The 20,324-nt window shown below is 40.5% G+C and overlaps 1 protein-coding gene across 2 annotated transcripts in view; it reads right to left on the bottom strand.

Annotated features, from left to right (window-relative positions):
- The window catches only part of pola1 (polymerase (DNA directed), alpha 1), a 59,170-nt gene that overhangs the window by 19,541 nt on the left and 19,305 nt on the right, over positions 1-20,324 (bottom strand). For both annotated transcript variants that reach the window (XM_007547848.2, XM_016669351.1), the window contains exons 27-35: positions 19,333-19,365; positions 18,891-18,983; positions 18,594-18,799; positions 18,331-18,463; positions 18,134-18,265; positions 17,872-18,046; positions 17,480-17,661; positions 14,599-14,730; positions 5,239-5,355 (exon numbers count right to left, since the gene is read on the bottom strand). In XM_007547848.2, the coding sequence (XP_007547910.1) occupies positions 5,239-5,355; positions 14,599-14,730; positions 17,480-17,661; positions 17,872-18,046; positions 18,134-18,265; positions 18,331-18,463; positions 18,594-18,799; positions 18,891-18,983; positions 19,333-19,365 (1,203 nt within the window). The remainder of the gene's footprint in view (positions 1-5,238; positions 5,356-14,598; positions 14,731-17,479; positions 17,662-17,871; positions 18,047-18,133; positions 18,266-18,330; positions 18,464-18,593; positions 18,800-18,890; positions 18,984-19,332; positions 19,366-20,324) is intronic.

Here is a 20,324-nt window from a genome sequence, read left to right as displayed (position 1 = left end):
CATGCTAGTGTTTCTACTGGGACAAGATACAAGGGCGAATAGTAGCAACACCGAGCTACTGTAGCTGCTTTTACAGAGGAAAAACTGAAATCTAATTAAGATTAAATATCTTAATTTAAAGAGATTTATGCTCGTTTCTTTCACAAGAAGATACTGTTCCTTTTATGTTAGAATATAAACAGCCATTAACTGAATATGCATCAGGTTGGTTTTAGTTATTTGGTTTAATTTCTAAACAGAATCTCACATCGGGAACCACGGCAAAGAGCAAGCTTTCTTAGAAACAACTATTACAATTCATGCTATAACTTCGAGCAAATGGTAATGTTACATGGTAGCAAAGCTAATTAGATCAGGTTATACGTTTCTAAGCTTAATACATGTCAATACTGTCATACTAGCCAAGAATCTCATACGTGGATCAACACACGACCTCTGAAGAACTTTTCTGCACCATGTTGTCGCTCTACTACACGAGATATGCGGTTAATAAAAAGGTAATAACCGTTTCTGCAAGCACAGAAAACAAGCTAACGCTCTAACGCAGAGCCAGGTTGAACCGCGTTCACCTCCCCTCCACCCCTCAAGTGTTCTGCGATTCAAGCACAAACGCGGCTTCTGGCTGCAAGCTTTTTCGTCGATACTCTCCTTCAGCGTTCCTGCAAACATGCCCTGTAAAAGATTGTAAAGCTGCAACATCTAAGCCCTCGCAGAACTGCAGCTGCAGGTTAAAAAAAAAGGGAAAAAAAAAAGAAGAAAGAAAAACGAGAGGGAGGGAGACGGAGAGAAACAAACATACATTTTCTCCCCCTCAGCTGTGAGGCCACGAGGCTTTAAAACTCTTGAGCTTTTCAGATGCGATGAGCATTATTGCCGGTTGTGGTAGTCACGCCGATCAGCTTCACAAGACACCATAATGAGTCAATATATGTAAATCTTTACTAGGCAAACACGGCGGGAAACAAAGGCATTTAACTGGTGCTCTCGCCCGCAAGCCTCAAACGATTCAGCACCGGTAATTTCTCCCCATTGAAAGGCATAATTGCCTGCTATTTGAAGATATTCATGCTCAATTTTTGAAATTAATTTCAATTGGGGGGAAATGTAGAAATGTCAGCTCCAGTGAAAGGGATTTGATTTCAATTATCCTCGCTCAAAGGACTGTGATTTCCAAATACACTTAAGCAAAATTATGACAAGAATTTTTGTTCGGCAAAATTCAGTGTTTAAAGAGCGATTAGGCGATAATGGGGCAGCTTTGAGCCGGCAGTGAATGCAGCCGTCTCCCTCTGAAAGGCACTCAATTATCTCTGATTGCTCCCGCTATAATGTATCAAATAGAGATACCTGCTATTGCCGTAATTTGTGTGAAAATTAACATGCTGCAATTTCCACTAGAGGGAAAAAGGGAGCTCTAATGGGCGCCTGAGCGTACATCAATAAAACGAGGGGAGAAAAAGAGGGAGAGGCAGCGAGGGCGGAGGAGAGAGTGTGTGAGAGAGAGAGAACGTGCTAAGAGAAGACAGAATGAGTGTAAGAGCTAAGGAGGGAGGGAAAGAAAGGAAAAGAAAGGAGCAGAGGAAGAAAAGGGAAAAGAAAAGGAAAGTCGGGACAGATATTTAAGAATGGACGAGGGAAGAAAGGAATGAAGCTCAGAGGAGAGATGGAGAGAGCGAGCGAGAGAAGAAGAGAAAGAAATTTAATTTACTGAAAATATTACAAATTGCACCTGTGCACAACTCCCCCAAATTACCAACCAATCAAGGCAGAGTGCCTATTACTCTCCCATTACATGGAGATCAGATCACGCTCTGAATCTGTGTCCAAAGAGAGAGGGAGGGAGGGGACGAGAGGGACGAGGCAGAGCGAGAGAGAAGAGATGGAGGGAGGAAAGGGAAGAGACGGAGCCCAAAGCGATGGGTAATGTACCAAAGGAGGAATGCAGAGGCATAGCCGGGATGTTTCTGAACTGAAACGTCCCAGAACGCTGATATTTACTCAATATCCCCGACAGATTTCAATAAAGCCGGAGAGCGACAATCAGACGAAACATTCAAACAACCCCAAACTTCGATTAAAGAAATCGCATGTCTGATTGGAAAATGGTGGCTTCTTCTTCTTCTTCTTCTTCCCTTCTTTGAGCAGTCTGACTACCGCCAGCTCAAACAGCCACTGAATGACCTCTTGAGTGCTTCGTATAATTAGCACCAATTAAATATGTAAGCTGCTGGGCTATTACTCTCCGTGCACCGGCTCGATTCAGACAACTGTGTTAGCATATACTGAGCAAGCCAATATTAGCCGACTATGAGCCATAATATAAATGTTTCCTGGAAAGTAGGCAACAGAGAGAGAGCTCAGTGGCAGTAATTAGGGTTTAAGCATTTGGTTTGAGGGCACTTCAGCAGGGCAGATGCTTGTTTTGCTGAATGGCCGATAGACTTTAAAAAGGAGCCATTTAGTGTCCAGATATTAAAGGCATAAAAAAGACAAATCGACTAATGAATAATTTGATTATTTAAAAGCTGTAGGTAGTAAGAGGAACCCTTAAATTACAGGGATGAAAAATGGACTTCAGATGAAGACTGCAGCAGTTGTGTTTGGCAAACCCTCAGTTTTGTCTCTTGATTACCAAGTTCTAAATTAAATCTGGAGTTTTTGAACATTTATGAATATGAACACTGGAAACCTTTATGTATCACAAAGCATTAGGGATACTTTTGCTTTAATAAAAAAAAAATGTCTCAAAATGTCTTTTGAGACATTTGTGGAAGCTTTCAAAGAACGCTGCTCTGCTACATTAATGTTTAACTTTGAAAACAAATATTCAAACTAAATTATAGCACTTTGACTTTATGCTTGCATCCCTCTGCAAAATCTTTAGCAACAGGTGTTTGAAAAAAATGTCCCATCAGTGAAAGATATAATTATCAAGTTTACCGTAGAAGCATAGAGTAAAACTGATATCTTATGTGTTAATAAAGTGGAAGTGATGGCAGGATAAACACTGAAATGGAGCTTTAAACAGCTGACAACAACATCAGTCAAAGAGAATAAAATCAGAGACAGAAACGGGAAAATTAGGTTACTGATATGACAACTTAAATGTCAAATTGAAACATTTGTGCTGATTACAGAAGCATTTTAAGAACAAACCAAATAATCTTTACTCCAAACGTCTGCATATTTATTCGTTCATCTCATTGCAGCATCTGTTTTTGTTTAAAAAGTTGTTAAAAGTTTAGGAGTAATTTAGCACAGCATGATAATGGGAACCTTCCAAATATATAGCAACTACTGTTGTTCAACACAGGTGGTAAAACTAATGGATCAGATTGTAGGAGGGCTTAAATAAGTTAGTATATCATAGCAGGAATTACAGTTGGCTGTCTTTAATATCATTTATATCTATATCTGTAAAGATCAGTTTCAAGTCTTGCCACAGATACTCAACTGGGTTTGAGTGTCTGAGTCATCCAGACATATTGATATGCATTGATCTAAACTTTTCAATCGTATCTCTGGCAGAAGGTTTAAGGTCCCTGTCCTACTTCAAAGTGATCTTTGGCCTCAGTTTCAAATGTTTTGCAGCTTTCCCGTGCATGCTGAAAGTTTTACCCTCTGCATTATGCTGCCACTATTTCGTTTCATAGTGAAGGTGGTGAAGAAGCCACACAGCGATTAGCATGTGGGCTCAAATGCCCAGTTTGTGCTAGTAAAAAAAAAAAAAAAAAAAAAAACATACATTAATGTTTTAGGTGGAAAAACATGAAAACTTTCAAGGAGTACAAATACGTTTACAAGGTAATGTAGGTGGTCTGATGTAGGATCAGTTCAGCAGTTTAACATAAAATGAAGTAAAAGAGTTTTGGACGTTTTGCCGAGTTAGCAGCATTACAATCGTCCAAATGAATACATAACACTAATGAACAAATCTAGGTTATTCAGTAACTCGCATTACTTGGTCAGTGTGAGAAGGTACCACATCATTCTAATATGTTGCTGGGTTTGTAAATACAGAGTTGAATTAAAAATAAAAATAAAAAATAATGTTTGAATAATGTCTCAAGATATAGTAAGATTTGTATAAAACTATCTATTTGTGGTTACACTTTCAGCAGTTTGGTTAATTCTCTCAGCTGTGTGTTTGAGCATGTAAATTATCACCAAATAATATTAAGTCAAATCTTTTCTTCTTACTTTTAACACTATTTTATAACAGAAAGAGCACATAAATGTTATGGGATATGACAAAAATAAATAAATAAATAAATAAAAAAAAGTTCAGACACACAGTCCTTAACCGGCAGTTTTATATTTGCAAGGGCAAAATGCATTAGCTGTACTGTTTTAACTGTGTAATTACTGAAACAATAATGTCCTCCACATTGGTAAGAGAAATGAACAAATACAAACAGCCTTTCTTTTCAATAGTCAGTCAAATATGTACATAAAGACATGTCCAAGGACCGAGGAGTTAAAAGAGAAGTCAAATAAAGGCAGGCCGCAAATTTTGGAAAGGAAAATGTTGCATGAGCAAGCAGAGAAAAGTTAAATGTTGTATTCAGCCTGCAGTTTAAAGTGCCACGGCCCTCAGGCACAGCAATGGCCGCCTAAGTGGCTACAGTGACAGCAGAAATTGGCCTTCTGGTTTACAACCTGTCGCCACATCGCCAGACAGAGCAAAGCAGCCAGAATAGGGGGGGAGACACACAGGAGCAGAGCAGATATATATATAAAAAAAGACCCTGAAAAGAGAGAGTTAAGAAAGGCGACGGTGGAAACAAGGAGAGTGAGAGTGGGACAGAGAAATGTCATGCTCAAATTGAAAGGAAGAGTGTTTTTCTCAAATCCAGTGGTCAAACTAACAAAGTGTTCATGGGAGCAGAGCCACACAGACGGGTGGTTTTAATGGCTGAACCACCAGCCACCACTTAGACGCACATACACATGACGCAAGACAAAAAAGGATATTATGTCATGCATATGATGAAATGTGACACTAATAAGCAGAGATATCCAGCACATATGAGGAGATGCCAGACTGCAGCTCCATAGCACCATCATCTGGAAAAGACCTACAGAGCACAAAGAGTTCCCAGAGTGTGGCGTCGCCCGAGGAGCAAAGAGGCAGCTCTGTTGTGTTTTCGTGCGCGTTACCGCTACACTAGAGTGCATTTATTCAGCACAGCGGGGAAGTGCAGACCTCTGGTGAGCGTAAAACTGAGGGGGCATTACCTCAGCTCTGAGCGTAGCACGGGTGCAGGCGGGGCAGATGGGTCCGTGTCGGGAGAAGGCGATCGGCAGGCGCCTGGTTCTGTTCTGGCAGGCCTGGTCTTCGCACACCAACCAGCCCTGTGCGGCAAAACAGACCAGATCAGATTCATTTCCATCCAGTAAGGGAATATTTTCAGATAGGTTTCTGAAAGACCTCAGAAGTTAACATGCATTCAGTTAAGAAAATGTCTACAGATGTTTTCGTAACATTCTGGACATTAGGTCTCAACTTTTAACTGCTTCAACTGTAATCCAGGATAGGATTAGGTCACGTCGCTGCTTTTTTTTGGCACCTGAACTAAAATAAATCAACTCTACTGCAAAATGTCCTGGAGTTTTAAGCACTTGTAAATAAAGACTATACTATTCCACACTAAAAACTGGTCTTTTGAAGAAGAAAAAGTCTGTTTTAGTGAAATATATTTCAAGAAAAAAAAAAAAAAATCACAGGTTCAGTTCAACTTAATTTCCAAGTTGTCAAGACTGCAATAAAGAAGCTAAAAGCAGTTTTTAAATCTCATAGAAAGCATGTACATTCAGATACTAAGTCGAAATATTAATGTGTAAAATCAAACTGTGATGTGGCGACATAAAGCATGAAATTTAAACATAAATCGACCGAACAAAGTTTGTGCATAGCTGCGACAGTGACACATGCACCAATTTCTTTTCTGTAATTTCTGAATGATTTTCAACATCTGGATATTTTTATTAGTCCAACTTATTTGCCAACGTTAAAAAAAAAAAAAAGAGTCTCCAAGTATAAATGTTTAAGAAAACACTTTCTTTTAACTGAAAAGATTTTTTTTTTTTTAAAATAGATGTTCGAGCTGCAGCCGACTACTTGTTTATAAAACGTGTTTATGTGGCCATTTATTTGTTCGATAAACATGTTCTACAAAAAATTGACAAAACTTCTGTTGACTGGAGACACTTAAGGGGGGGAAAAAAAGCAGTTTCTCATAATGAGGAAATTTTGCTGAAAATTGTTGCTTCCATTTAGCTGCTCTAATTCAGCACAACAATCTGACAACAAAAGTACTCTGAGGAAGAAAGAGAAAAAAATGGTTTGTACATAAAAAACAAACAAACAAGTGTGTCAGATGGGCAAAGAAAAGGGGAAGAAAACAGAGGTGGCACGTCTGACTTGACGTCCCGCCTTGCTGTCTTCCTTTACGTTTCGGATTATTCGGCGTGTATGAGTGTCAACGTGCTGCTCAGTCGCAGGCAGAACAGCGGACAGCCAAAACGGCAGTAGTTAGGACCCCCTGGGGTGAGGCGGCGACCCTGGGCAGGTGCTGCGTTCTAACCCTCTCAATCTCCCCATACTCTTCCAGACTCCTCCTCCCCCCTCTCTGCTTCTTATGCCCTGTCATTACCAGGGGGGCTTTGGGAAGGCGGGTGGAGGGGGTTAATGCCCAACTAATGACAGAGCATAAGACCCACCGTCATCAACGCCTTTGCTTCTCTGCTGCATCCATCTTTCCTTCCTTCCATTCACTCAAAATAAACCGGAGCACCTGTCTCCCTGTCCACACCCCTTCACTCATAGGGGCTGCACTGGTTCTGTGATTGATTTTTAAGTCTTTGTCTGGTGTCCTGATCAGTTCTGAACAGGAGGAGTTGGAAAATAGTTGATGAATGTATTTTTGTCTTCAAAGTTTATTCAACCTGCCATGCAAACTTTAGTATCTTTTAATGAAAAAAAACAAAACAAACAAAAACAAACAAAACAAAGCTGTTTGTACCAGCGCTGATACAGACACAATTTGATTTTTCTACATTTTTTTTAATCAAACGGCACATTAGATCATATCTTCTGTGTCAAAAAGTTGCAGGCAAAGGGTGAAACAACATTAAAACTTCTTGCTTGAAATTTCTTGTCAAAGTTCTTCGCCTGTTGTCAACACAACTTTGGTAAAACACATTTATGCTACAAATATAGCATCCTGATATGGTGCTAGGTGATAAGGTGAGTGCCGTAAGTTCACCAGCTGGGACTCTTATTTTGAAGGAGGGAAGGAAGTAGTTCTCAAATAGCTCCATTGACAGATTCCGGTAAGGCCTGGTCAACAATACTCTGTTATAAACGAATTAAAGACCCCTCCAGCAGAGTGACGGACCCCCGTGAGATGCTAACAGTTAGCTGCTAATAGCGCTACAGTTGCTCTTTGGTGCTAAACTAAGAGGCTATTGCAGTTTTTTGAGGTGCATTTGATCAGCTCCGGTTTTTAATCAAATTACCGTCTCAACCTAAAATTAGCACTGATCAGAGATCCTTTAAAACATAGTTTGAAAATATACAAAAAAAAAACAACAAAAAAAACTAACTAATTTCAATCGGACTCAATTATTCAAAACTGATTTTTCTTTGCTTTTCCAAGAGTATCACAAAAACGTAAACTCGTCTCATTTTCCTGAATCCAGCATCATACATCCCATTATGTAAGGGGAGTATAGTTATGTAATGCATTTCTAATGTATTTCCTGAGGACTGAATTGAAGCTGATTTACAAATCTTCACAGGATTTTTGTTAGCTTTAAAGGCACCATGACAGAACAGCTCTACTAAGATTAACCAGTGGATAAAACAACCAGAATTTCCTTTTAATATACATATTTTGAAAGTCAGTCTTGGGTCAAACCCTGAGTTCAAATTCAATATGGCTGCCATGGAGCTAAAAATGCACAAAGGTTGCAGTAATAAACTGTTTATTTGCATTTCTAATTGCTTTTATTTCAAAGAATTAACAAAGTACTTTATAACCCACTAGTAAAACACACTTCCTTCAGTGTTTGAATGTGTATAATGGTGCTAAACACATTGTTAGTGGCTTGTACTGCTAATAGCAACTTGCTTTTTATAGACTGAAACTGGACCGCCCTGTGCTTCGGTGGTAGCATTCAAGGATCCAAGCTCTGAGTAAAGACATAAGAATCAAGTGTATATTAGCTGTATATTAAAGTTCACCTACAGATTGCACGAGAAGACAACTTAAAGTGATCTAAAACAGGTTAAATAAGAAAAAAACAGAGGCATTACTAAATTAACACACACACACACACACACAAAATCAGTTGCATTAGTCTCATTCTTAACACTTTAAAAACAAACAAAACGTGCACAATAGCTTTGACTACAGACCTGTTTTGAGCCTCTTATCAAAAATAAAGTGCATAGCAATATTCTGCTTTTACAAAAATCATGGTTTGAGGTCAGCTGAGGACAAACTAACAAAATAACTTAAACCATCAATAAAGTGCTGACTGTTTCCTTGTCGTGCAAAAAGAACATATTGAAATGGAGCAGCTTTGTGTCTATTTAAATGTAAATAAGCTCGGTCTCGTTTTTATGGGTCAGTCCACCAAAAGCATTAAATACTTTCAAGCTATACCACAATATTGTTCAATTCAATTTGATTTAAATTTATTTTTTAAAGGATGCTTTTTCACAACAAGTGTCTCAAGGTGCTGCAAAAGAAAAGAAAAAAAATCAAATTTATGTGTAGAATGTAATCACCCAATCAGTTTAATCACAATCAAGTAGAAGAATACTGTTTTTGATAAGGCTAAGTAGTGCGATCTCTAACAGCCAATTGCTAGGATGCAAATCTGCTTAAATAATAATAATAATAATAATAGCAGTTCTTTAACATTCAAAAAATGTAAGAGGTATATAAAATTAGCCAACATACAAACAGGCTGAACACACACACACACACACACACACACACACACACACACACACACACACACACACACACGCGCGCGCGCACACAGAGACAAAGCCAATCTCTTCTAAATGAAAACCAAACACACACACATCTCAAATCAATTAGAAAGTCCCAGAGTTCACAGCTTTACCCACAGATCCCAGCTCCAGGTCTAATTACCTCAACCTTTAGTCACCCTTGTGTAACCCCCGCCCCCCAAAAAACTGGGCATCCTGGGAAACGAGGATGTTTCTCCTCCTATAATAAACACAGATGATGTACAATGCATCATAAAGATGAAAAAATAACAGGTGAAAGTAGGAGGCGGCTGTTTGCAGAGTTTCTTCAGTTGTGCGTTCGTGGGAGTACCTTCTGCACACATTCCTGTTCCTATTATGACACATACACACACAAACAACGTGTTTGTATCACACTCAATCTGTCACCATTCACGGGCATCACAATGAATTAATTAGAACACATTAAAGACTGAGGAGGTTCAAAAGAGGAAAAGCTTCCCACAGTGGCCTTCTGCCCAGCTTCGGCTGACCCCACAGCTATTTGCACAAAGCAGAAAAATAAAAATCAAGGTAAGATTAAGTGCATTAGACCTGCGAGCCACGCATAAAGGATTAAAAACAAGAAGCACATCAGTAGTGAGGGCAGGATGAAAAGGGAAAAGAAAAAAAAAGAAAAACATCTAATTGAGGCATTTTGCTGGAGCGAGAGAGGGGGGGGTTTGAGGGGTGTACAGTCGGACGTGAGAGAATAAAGGCTCATAATTGCATAATTATAGCAGTGGATACCTGACACACTGAATGCAGACGTCAAATGAGTTCCACATAATTTAACCAAACAGAGGCAAGACCAGGCCACGACAGGGCACACCACGAAATATACCCTCCCTCTGTTCCTCCTCTTTGTCCGCACGCTTTCCTTTCTTCCCATTTCCTCCAAAAACCTTTCTGCTGCGTCACATTGTTGCAGGTTGCGGCTTCAGATCTGAAAACACTGCATAGTGGTTTTAGTTTTGTATCGCAGCATGAAGTAAAAAGTGATGCTCCAGAATCATTCTGTGGTCACATTCGCCGTCCCTCCAACCCGCAACGCTTCACTAAAAAGCTGTTTAAAGCCGACACATTTCACTCGGTTCACTAAAACTTATTTGGCAGTATCTGTAACAAACTGATTGAAATGTATGTCGTTTCGTATTTTTGTATTCATGACTGTGTTAGAATGGATTTATGCCATTTCCATCAACATCAACATGTTTTGAATCAATCAACTAACTCTCCATCTCCCAATTTGGTCTTGAAATTTTATTATGTTTCTCAAACTGTGGCTCAAAAGACTTGGCAGACTTCTGCTGATCCTTTAGTGTGACTTTGTGACCTTTCGGTCTCGTGTTCTCTTCAGTTTTTGAAAAAATTTTCAACATCTCCAAATAGTAATGAATAGATTTGCTGCAAATATGTCTTTAAATATTCTTCAACATAGCAGTAGATGTAATGCTTCTTTACTGAAGTGGTCCTTGTTATAAACAGTTTGAGAACTGATGTAAACTGTTAACTTGACAACCAGATTCAACAAGACATCTGTAATAAATTTGAATTGTTTAGATTTTAGTTGGAGATTTCTCCATTGCTAGCACTCAAACTTGGTTCCTTGCAAGAGGATCTTCCTTTCCTCATCACTCAGCAGCATCGGTCATTCGTTGACCGGTTGGTTTATCCAAAACCAAACAGAGAGCTGCGATGTCTATTCAAAGGATCAGAAATTCTTCTGTTGATTCTAAAGCACAACATGATTAAAATGGGTTTTTTTTATATCAAAGTGTGCGTCACTGCAGGTTTGCATGCAAAATGTTTTCCTCAGTTCCACACAATTAAAATTATATGAATTATATGAATATTAAATAATGCAACTATTCAAATGCACTTAGTACTCAGAGCTGGTGATGCACCAATCAGACAGCAAGTGATCACAATTTGACAATTTCTCCTGGTGATAATCAGATCAGATCTAAAAAGAAAACATTTTGATTTTGACAATTTGTTTTTAGCTTTTGTGGATAATCTGACGCCCTGGTTATTCTGTTCAATTCAAGTCGATGTGCGTTAGGTTTACAAATTAGATATATGCGTTTCACTCAGTGAGTTGGACCTCTCTGCTTAGGCTTTGTAGGTAACTGGGGAATTATTATGTATTAAAAAAAGTTTTTGGGACTGAAACTTCTACTTATTGTTATCTATGATTTAGATTATTTTTTTTGCCAAACATGCAAAAAAAAAAAAAAAAAAAAAAGACTAGTGACTAGATAAAACAGTTTTTGGCCAAACTTCCTCCAAAAGCTGCCTAACAAAAGAGAAGATGGCTTTAAAGTTGTAAGAAATATATATACTCTTAACATGTTCCATCAATAAAAATGGACTAATTAAGAAGCTGTTCTCCACTCCTAAAGCGAACTATTCCCACAAGAATCCAACCCGCCAAAGTCCCACACACAGACCAGAAAGACTCCTGTCTGGTTCTTGTGTTTCATCAGTCCACATTTCCAAGGAGATCAGACCTGAAAACCGGTCCACTTTCCAAACACACGCTCTCACACAGACCAGCACAGTGAAAAGAGCTCAAACGGGTCCACTTTGTACCTCCTCCGCTTAATCAAAGCTTCACTATTCAACAATTTGACCTTTTGTTCAAAACAGGATTATCACCTTCTCTGGTCTTCATTCACCCTTCTCTTTATCCACCCCTCCCTTTCTTCCCTTGCCCCTCAGCCCGTTTCCAGGGGCGACCCGCATGACGAGGGTAATTGCAATAATTTGTTAAATGCCATGGCAACCGTGGTTAGATGGGAGGGGTTTTAAGAAAAAAAAAAAAATAGGGGGATTGGGCGGATCAGGAAACAAACAAATCCTTCATTTTGCCAAAGACAGGGGTCCGAGACAACGAAAGGACAGCGTGTGTGTCTGTGTGAGAGGGCTAGTTGTGAACAAGTGTTTGCTCTTTCTCAGGGTGCCGGTTTATTGATAATCATGGAGGTGATGGTGAGGAGGGGGATAAGAGGTAATTTCCCTAATGATTAATGTGTCTCTGGTCTCAATTCAAGATGAACACACACAGACACACACACACACAAACACACACACACACAGAGGTGCAGAGCTTTCACTCTATCTGGCCAGACAAGCAGCTCTATTTGAACTCTCCCTCGGCCTGAAAGGAATCCTTAATTACACAATATTACCCCTCTTCATTGCCCCGCTGTGTGTGCTGTGTCCACTGCTGTTCAGCCTACAGTGGTGTGTGCATCTAAGAGTGTGTGTGTGCGCGTGTGTGTTGCTGTGTGACATGTAAGTATTCAGTGGTAGCAGCTGTTTCACACATAATAACAAAAGGGGCTGAGGGGGGGAGTCGATCCCCTCACATTCACCACACTAATTGATTTCTGTTCAGCACTGTGGGAGAATTACCCTCCACCCTTCCCCGCCCCAAACCCCTCCACACATACACACACTTTTGCAGACGGTGCATTCCACACACACTTAAAACCAAGGTGTTGGAAGCTGCCCTGGAGAGAGAGGGACGGCACAGGCATCTAGTTTAATTTACTCTCAGGCTGCAGGCTGGGTTTAGTCACCAAACAGTCCTCCATGCTCCTCCATGTCCTATGGTCCTAACAAGGTCTGAAGCTGAATAAAAAAAAAAAGAATCACTTTGCGCTGATAAGTGAGCATAAGCTGAATTAATAAACTAGAGAGAGAGAGAGTAGGAGATGAGTAGAAGACCATATTTTTTTTTGCCAGATGCAAATTAGATTCAATTTAAAACCGGTCAGTGGATAAGAGTCTCAAAGCGATGCATTTTCATAGCTGTTAGCGCTGTGCTAACTTGTTTACACTAAGAAAAATAAAGACATTTTAGCCTGATTTTAGAGATCCCATCACTTTGATTTAGTTCTCAAAAACTGCAGACTGTCGCCAAAGCTTTGCAAGAGATGCGATAAACTTTATAATGATGCACTTCTAAGTTCTTGCCTTTGGCATTTCTCAAAATTGGGTTATAAATAACCATAAAAAGAACCAAGCTCTGACTTTTATTAATCAATTCAGAATTGTCCATGTCGGCAACTAAAACCAGATGTAATTAAACATCCCCAATATGTTGTGGATTGGTGCTAGATCGATAAACTGAGTTGAAATGCAAGCTTGACTGTTTTACAAACTGTGGTGTGCTTTTGTATTTAGACTCCTTAAATCAAATATAGTATAATCTATTGCTTTATAGGTGTGGTTTTATGTATTTTACACGCAGAGTGACATTTTTATCGCACAATCAAGCAAGTATGTTACATTCAGTTGTAACAAAAATTCTGTATAACATGCCTTAAAAGAAATATGACTTCGCCTTAAAATTGGGCCTCTGTCTCTTTAAGAAGCTCCTGCTCTGTCCGACACCCCACAATAATGTTTCTCCGTGAAGCAAAGAAAGATTAAAAAATAAAATAAAATCACACAAAGTAGAAAAACAAAATACAACAGCCACTGCTGCTGATGCCAAAGGTGATCACTCCCACAACTCCTTATAGAGCTTCTCCTCATTTTCCACACAGAGTGTGCTCTCTGGCTGAAAATGTCAGCCGCAATGCCCTGCTGGGGTTTTTATCTTTAGTGTAACATCTTTATGATGGCTTCTCTTACCATCATAAGCTGCATCTGTTGGAGCCCCTGTTATTTTAAGCAGAGCTGGAACATTTCAAAGATACTTTTCTGGAAGCATTGGCTCTTTCATTACATTATGCAGTCATTTATCTGACCACTGTAATTTGTCAGTTGGCGCTTTGATTTAATTTACTTAAGAACATGTGTCGCTTGCTGTGTGCGCAACACCCGTCGGGTGGAAAAATCCCGACGCCGGAGAGGAAGAGAGAAATTGGCTGGTGACTGAAATCAAACAATTTAGAGCTTGATCTGTGACCAGCTAGTAAGAAAATGAAAAATCCAATCGTTTTCCGATGAGTGAAAGCGCCATATGTAAATGCTCTGACAAAGAAATGACTGAGTAAATAAGAGTTAAACTTAGCTCTGTGTCAATTAGGTAGCAGAGTTGGGGGGGAAAAGCGATTTAAAAGGAAATTATTTTTTAAGACAGGTTTGCTTTTCATTCAAGGTTGAGTTCTATGTTTTTTTGTTTTGTTTTTTTAGTTGTGTACCTCATGAAACATGTTCCATTTAGAAATTCTTTTGGATTTTACATCCATCAAAAAATACACGTGAAGACCATCATTTTAGTAATGCTGGTGGTGCTAATTGCTAATCTAAGCTGCTAAAGAAAATTTTATTAAGTGATCAGTTTTAAAATATTAAATGTTACCTCTATTATCTATTGCAATACAGATCACAAGAGCTAAAACAATATTTTGATAATTGAAATTAGGAGAGAGCAGGACATCTTACTTATGGGGGGGGAAAAAAAGATTTTCATGTCCCCTACCGAGGGTTAATAACACAACTGTTGCTTAGCACTTTTGCACTTCTGTATACAAGAAACGTGTCTGAGTTGTCCATTCACTAAAACTCCTACAATATCTGTCAAATATACTTACAGAGTAGTATTTTTTGATGTGGCGCCGGATGTCGAGTTGCAGCTTGTTGCTGATGTTGACAACGTTGTTGACGGGACTGTTCGTACAAGGGATGTGACAGCAACGCATCAAACTGGGCTCAGCCCTATCACCCTGGAAAAGGAAACACGTCAAATCCCAGAATATTAAAAAAAATAAAAAAATAAATACATTTATTTATTTATTTATTGCAATATTTTTGCAATAGTTTAGACATCGATTAGGGAATTATAACCCAAAAAATATTATAAGTGCTCTTAAAGAAACTCTTTAAAAAGAAGCAGAAAGGAAAAAGATGAATAAAAATCCAAATACATCATGCATTTGTTTTTTAAACAAAGTTTGATTTTAAATGATGTAAAAGAGAAACAATTACTTGCATAAGTAGAGCACGCAACACTCATCACAGCTCCATTTTTACTGCAGTAATCGGAAAAAAGCAGTTATGTATTGCAACATGGAAACTTGTCCATTAACTTTAAACCACAACCAAAGAGCATGTCAAACACTGGCAATATAAAAGCTGAAAGTGCCCCCCGCCCATGCACAATGAATTTTAACATTATTGTCCCGTGAAGGAAAGAGGTCAGTGTGACCCCCTGAACTGTCTACTTGACAGGACGGCTTATAGTTAATGCAATGAAGAAAGGAAGTCCCGCTACATAACAATTACACTAAATGCAATCACTTTAAACACTTGGCCCTTAGAACCTGAACTCCATTTACCTGTCGCATTGACAGCAGTAAAAAACATAAAAAATAAAAAAAAGGTTTCTGCAGAGAAGTCAATGACAGAAAACTGAGCAAGTGACCCCCCCCAGCCAGCCATGAAGAGTGATTTTCGTTTGCTTGCATCGCTTCTTTTTAGTGAGAAAAAATAGGGTAATATTTCACAGTCTGCCTCAAACTTCTGGGCTTTTCTAATAAGAGCCACACTTTTATTCTTCCTCCACATTACTCCCTACTTTTCCAGGATTAAATTCCGGGTTAAATTTCCTAAAATGTCACTTCAAATAACAGCCAACTATATTAAAACTTTAAACCAATTGGCAAGCAACCAAACCAAAAGAACTGGTATCTGGGTTCTCAGCAAATAAAAGTCCAGTTATCTTATTTAGAAGATGGAACAAAAAAAAAAAAAACAAAACAAAAAAAAAACACACACAAAAAAGACAGTCTGTAAACATTTTTCACCAGTTTTCTTCTTCTGCAAATACATGCCACAACTAGTTTTTAATCAACTGTCAGGACCAGGACTTGGCATCAGATATGTTACCCTAAATGAGCTGGATCAAGGTAAAACAAATCCTGACCGATGCACACATCTAACAAGAAACCATAAACTTTTCAAGAGCAATATCGCTGCATATTCTGCTCATTGAGAGTGGTGGGGGCAAAGTCCTATTCAGAATAGTTGAATCATAATCAATATCCTTGATGCAATAGTGTCGAAATTAAATATTTTTCTGAAATACTGTGAAGGAACCCTTCTTCTCGCTGCTTTCCTCCTTTTCTTTTTTTTCCCAGTCGAGTTCAGATGAAAGCAGACTCCCTTCTTCCCACTCCACTATCTCCTTCCTCTCTTGCTTTTTATCTGTCTTGTTTCATTCCAGACTTCATTTTGATATGCGACCCCCTCTCACTCCCAAACCAAACAAGTTGGATCTAATAAAAATTACACACTATTAACTTGTAAGATAATTTATCAAGAAGCGGGTAAATAAACTAGACAAGGTGCTCAGCAAACACAACCAAATGTCATCTTTACATTCTGCAGCTTAAAAAGACTTTGGTCTGTTATCCCGGTTTGATAATATGCAGCTTTGCGTTTCAACTGCCCACACAGGATACCCAGCGCTCTTTTCATCCTTCCTCTCTCTAGCTACCCCCCATCAAACAACCTTCCTCCCCTCTCTGTCCTCCATCGCCCATCACCGCCGCCGCCTCCTACCATCTCTGGCTCTGTGTCAGTGCTGGAGTCAAGGCCCATCCGTCCTCCCCTCTCACAAAGCTGTTAAACCGTGTTCGCCACCTTAATTAACTCGCAGCCTTATCAGTTTGAGGCGTGTCTGCGTGCATACCAGCCCTCAAGCACGTGGTGGATATGGTTAAGATAAACACTGACTTAATAGTTATTTTGAATTTTTGAAATGATTCAGACTGATTATATCCAGGTCATTCTGGTATTAGTAGGAGATTTATGACGCTCAAACAGAAAAATGCTTTTCGCTGAAACACGCTCGTTCGTCTAATGGCGTAAAGATCTCCTCCTTTTATGGTGAGTGCATGCGTGTGTGTGAGATACTCCTCTTTTAATTTAATGCAACTTCTTTCCTCCTGCCGAGGACAGAGGCTCGTCTGTTTTATTGGAGCCTTCCAGACAAGAAAAAGCTGCGCCCTGCTCCTCATTAGAAGCTGATAACACTCCAACTCAGGACCTTGGCCTGACAAATGGTAGGAGATGAGTGTGTACGTGTGTACAAGTGTGTGTCCAGAGAGCGGCGGGGTTAGGCTTTTCAAGTTGCGGAGTCCAAAGCTATGCCAATGAAAACAAGTCCGCTTCGGAGCCGGGCAGCTGTCTAAAAATACAGCCGGAGACACAATATGGAGGACGGCGAAAACATGAATCCCTTGCAGGAAGCGTTACTAACAGGCTCCCACGCCGACGCTCCTTATTCGTGTTGATGACATTGTTTTTGGTCAAGGCTTTGCTTCTGTCAAACCTTAACCCTTCTCACTCATAATAAAGACATTAATTGATATCGGATGACTACCTGGATCACATTAGCGAATAACCCTTTACTCCTTCACTTCGTGGCAGCATCAGTGTGGATTCAGCGTTCCGATTGGTTCAGTCACTCACCGCTCCTTCGAAGACGCCGTCGTAGATGTTGTCGGTGCCACACTGGGGGCAGGTGAAGGTGAACCTCTCGCAGTCTTTGTAGCGCTCCTCGTCGTTCAGCTGGGCCGCCGCGCCCAGCGTGCCGTCGGCCTCCTCCTCCCTCTGATGCTGCTGCTGGGATCTGAACTGACCTGGGTCCAGACCTGGGACACACATCGCCTTTCAATCAGCGCGTTTTCACAGGTGAGATCAACTCAAGTCCAATCAATATGTGGTACGTGTTTACATTTGGCATAGTAGGACAGATGAGGCGTTTTCTTTGCCTCCCAAACAATTGGTTGCTAACTATACAAAGTTGGAATGGAGGCAATATAAGAGCTTCCTGAGCATATCATAATGTGTAATGACCTTACCCAACCATGAAGCTATGAGCACCGCATCGATCCCCTCGATTGGGTCGCAGATGCGAGAAACTACAGGGTGGACCTGCTGGGCCAGGTAATACTGCGTGTCCACGCTGAGACCCTCCTGCTTCTGAAGCTGCTCCAGAGCGTAGGCCCTCTGACTGGCCGCCAACGTGGAGCCATCCTGGAACAAAAGGTAACACACCAACGCATTTCAGGTGGAAAGAATTGTGAAAGGCATCCAAGATGTGTAGAGCTCATATTTAAGCACCTTGCAAATGAGGTATGAGATTGTATCTCCGGCTTTGACACGCCGACCTCCCTGTGAGTTTATCCACAGAGCAACGTGCACATGAGGGAGACTCTTCTTATCTGGATAGTCCTGAGGGTCCTTGGTCAGTGCCTGAACAAGGAGAAGCAAATCAGAAACGGAGCACAAGAGAACTTCCTGATTCCTGCCATCTTTACCTTGTGGATCTCATACTGGTTGAGTGGTATGTCTCCGTTCGCCACCTTCTCTCCAACCTCCACCAGATGCTTCTGGATGTTCTCCACGATGACATCCCGACTCTGGTCCGACAAGATCTGGCCAATCACGTAGCTGGGGGAAGGAGAAGACGAGTCGCGTTTTCCCAAAATCATGAGTGAAAACATTCCTTCTGAATTTGTGAATGCTGGTTTGTGTCTGAATGAATCCGACACTGGGAACACACGGGATCTGTCGCACGTACTTCCCACACTCCTTGGCCAGGTCGCACCAATCTCTGCGAACGATGTCCAAGCCTTTGAGCTCCTGCTTTACACTGTATCGTCCCTCACCGTGCTGTTCCACCACCAGGGCGGCATATTTCTTCTTCTTCAGCAGCAACAGAGACTTGAAAACACCGTCGATGTCTATCTCCAGGAGTTTGTAGAGCTTGTTGACCTCTGCCTTTATCTAGACATAAATCAGATTCACAGTAGTAACTTTAAACAGCTGAAAACCAGAGAGCTTTTCTAAACCAGTGAGTGTAAATAAACTCGCAGACCTTATGTCCAAGTTTGAAGACTTCCTCCAGTGATTTGCTGTTTGTGTTGATCATGATTGAGTCTGTGTCGCCATAAATGACTTCCAGGTTCATCTGAGCCACAAAAATCAACAAATAAAAGCAGAGACTATACAATGAACCATCAGAACTCCTAAAACACGTACCCAATATGGGCTTTTTGACTTTTTTCCGCAATATGTGCTTAATGTGAACAGATGGCTTAAATGGACATACAACAATTTCACTTGTAATAATTGCAGTGATTTTATTCACAAAACACAAGAAAAAAAAAAACACTAATCCAACTGTAAAGACACAAAGGTGGTGAGCAGAGAAAAAGAAACAACCCCAACAAAAAGACAAGCAAAAAAAGAGCAGCAACAACAAAGAAATGAAATTAAGCAAACTTGTAGTTCAAAGGAAGAATATGTTTACAGCTTACCCTCTGAACCATGTCTTTGGTGTGCATCAGAATCTGAGGGAAAGAAAAGACAACAGCATGAATAACAACCAAAATCACACAACAAAACAGCTCATACACAAGCTCAGTAAACAAACAAATCACTCAGAGACAAACAATGATTAAATATTAAGCTTCTATGTTATCGGCTGAGTGTGTGTGAGCCTGTGCACTTGCATTCATGTGGACACGGGGACTTGCTTTTAAATGGAGGATAATTGGCTAAGAGGGCAATTACGAGAGCGTGCTGTGACAGGCGTCTTTTCAACCCACACACACACACACACACACACCCAGACACACACACACACCTTGAAGACTCGTAATGGCCTTTATAACCAGCAGGGCGAGTGTCAGAAATAAGAGAATTCTGTTAACGCAGGCCGTCCAATGTGTGTATGAGAGCGAGGGAGGCTCTGAGCTGCAGAGCGATCCTAACAGGTGGGGGCTCCAAGGAAGGAAGGGGGGAGAGGGGTTGTTGGGTCGATAATCTAGGGGGGGGGTCAAAGCGACGGAACGCAGTGTGACCTGTCACCAGCAATCTGCTCCTCAATCAACCGCGGCCGCATATATACAACACTTCGACTCACACCATGATCCGTGTGGGGACAAGGACGTGGCTATTTCAGAGTGTGAGGAAGGGGCGGGGCCGGGCTTCCACTCCCTGAAATCAGAGTGGGATGTAAGCATGCTTTATGGGCTGCTACATACCACCGAACAGTGAGGGGAGTTGGAGTCATTCACAGAACAGCCTCCTGCATTAGGGGCTGCAGTCAAGGTCAAGGTTGACCCACACACACATCCAAATATTGGTCCCAAGCACAGCACAGACTTCTACCGGTATATTTGATCAAAATTACCCAACATTTTAAGTCAGTAACTTTAAAAATCCACCAGCCCAGGTCGAGTCTGCGAGTGCCAATAAACGAGAAATCGAACGCCAAAGTTGTGTCACATTCATTTATTTATAGGCT

This window comes from Poecilia formosa, unplaced genomic scaffold (genome assembly GCF_000485575.1).
Source record: "Poecilia formosa unplaced genomic scaffold, Poecilia_formosa-5.1.2 Scaffold22, whole genome shotgun sequence".
NCBI lineage: Eukaryota > Metazoa > Chordata > Actinopteri > Cyprinodontiformes > Poeciliidae > Poecilia > Poecilia formosa.
Note: the sequence above shows the minus strand (reverse complement) of the source record. Positions and strands in the feature narration are given on the sequence as shown.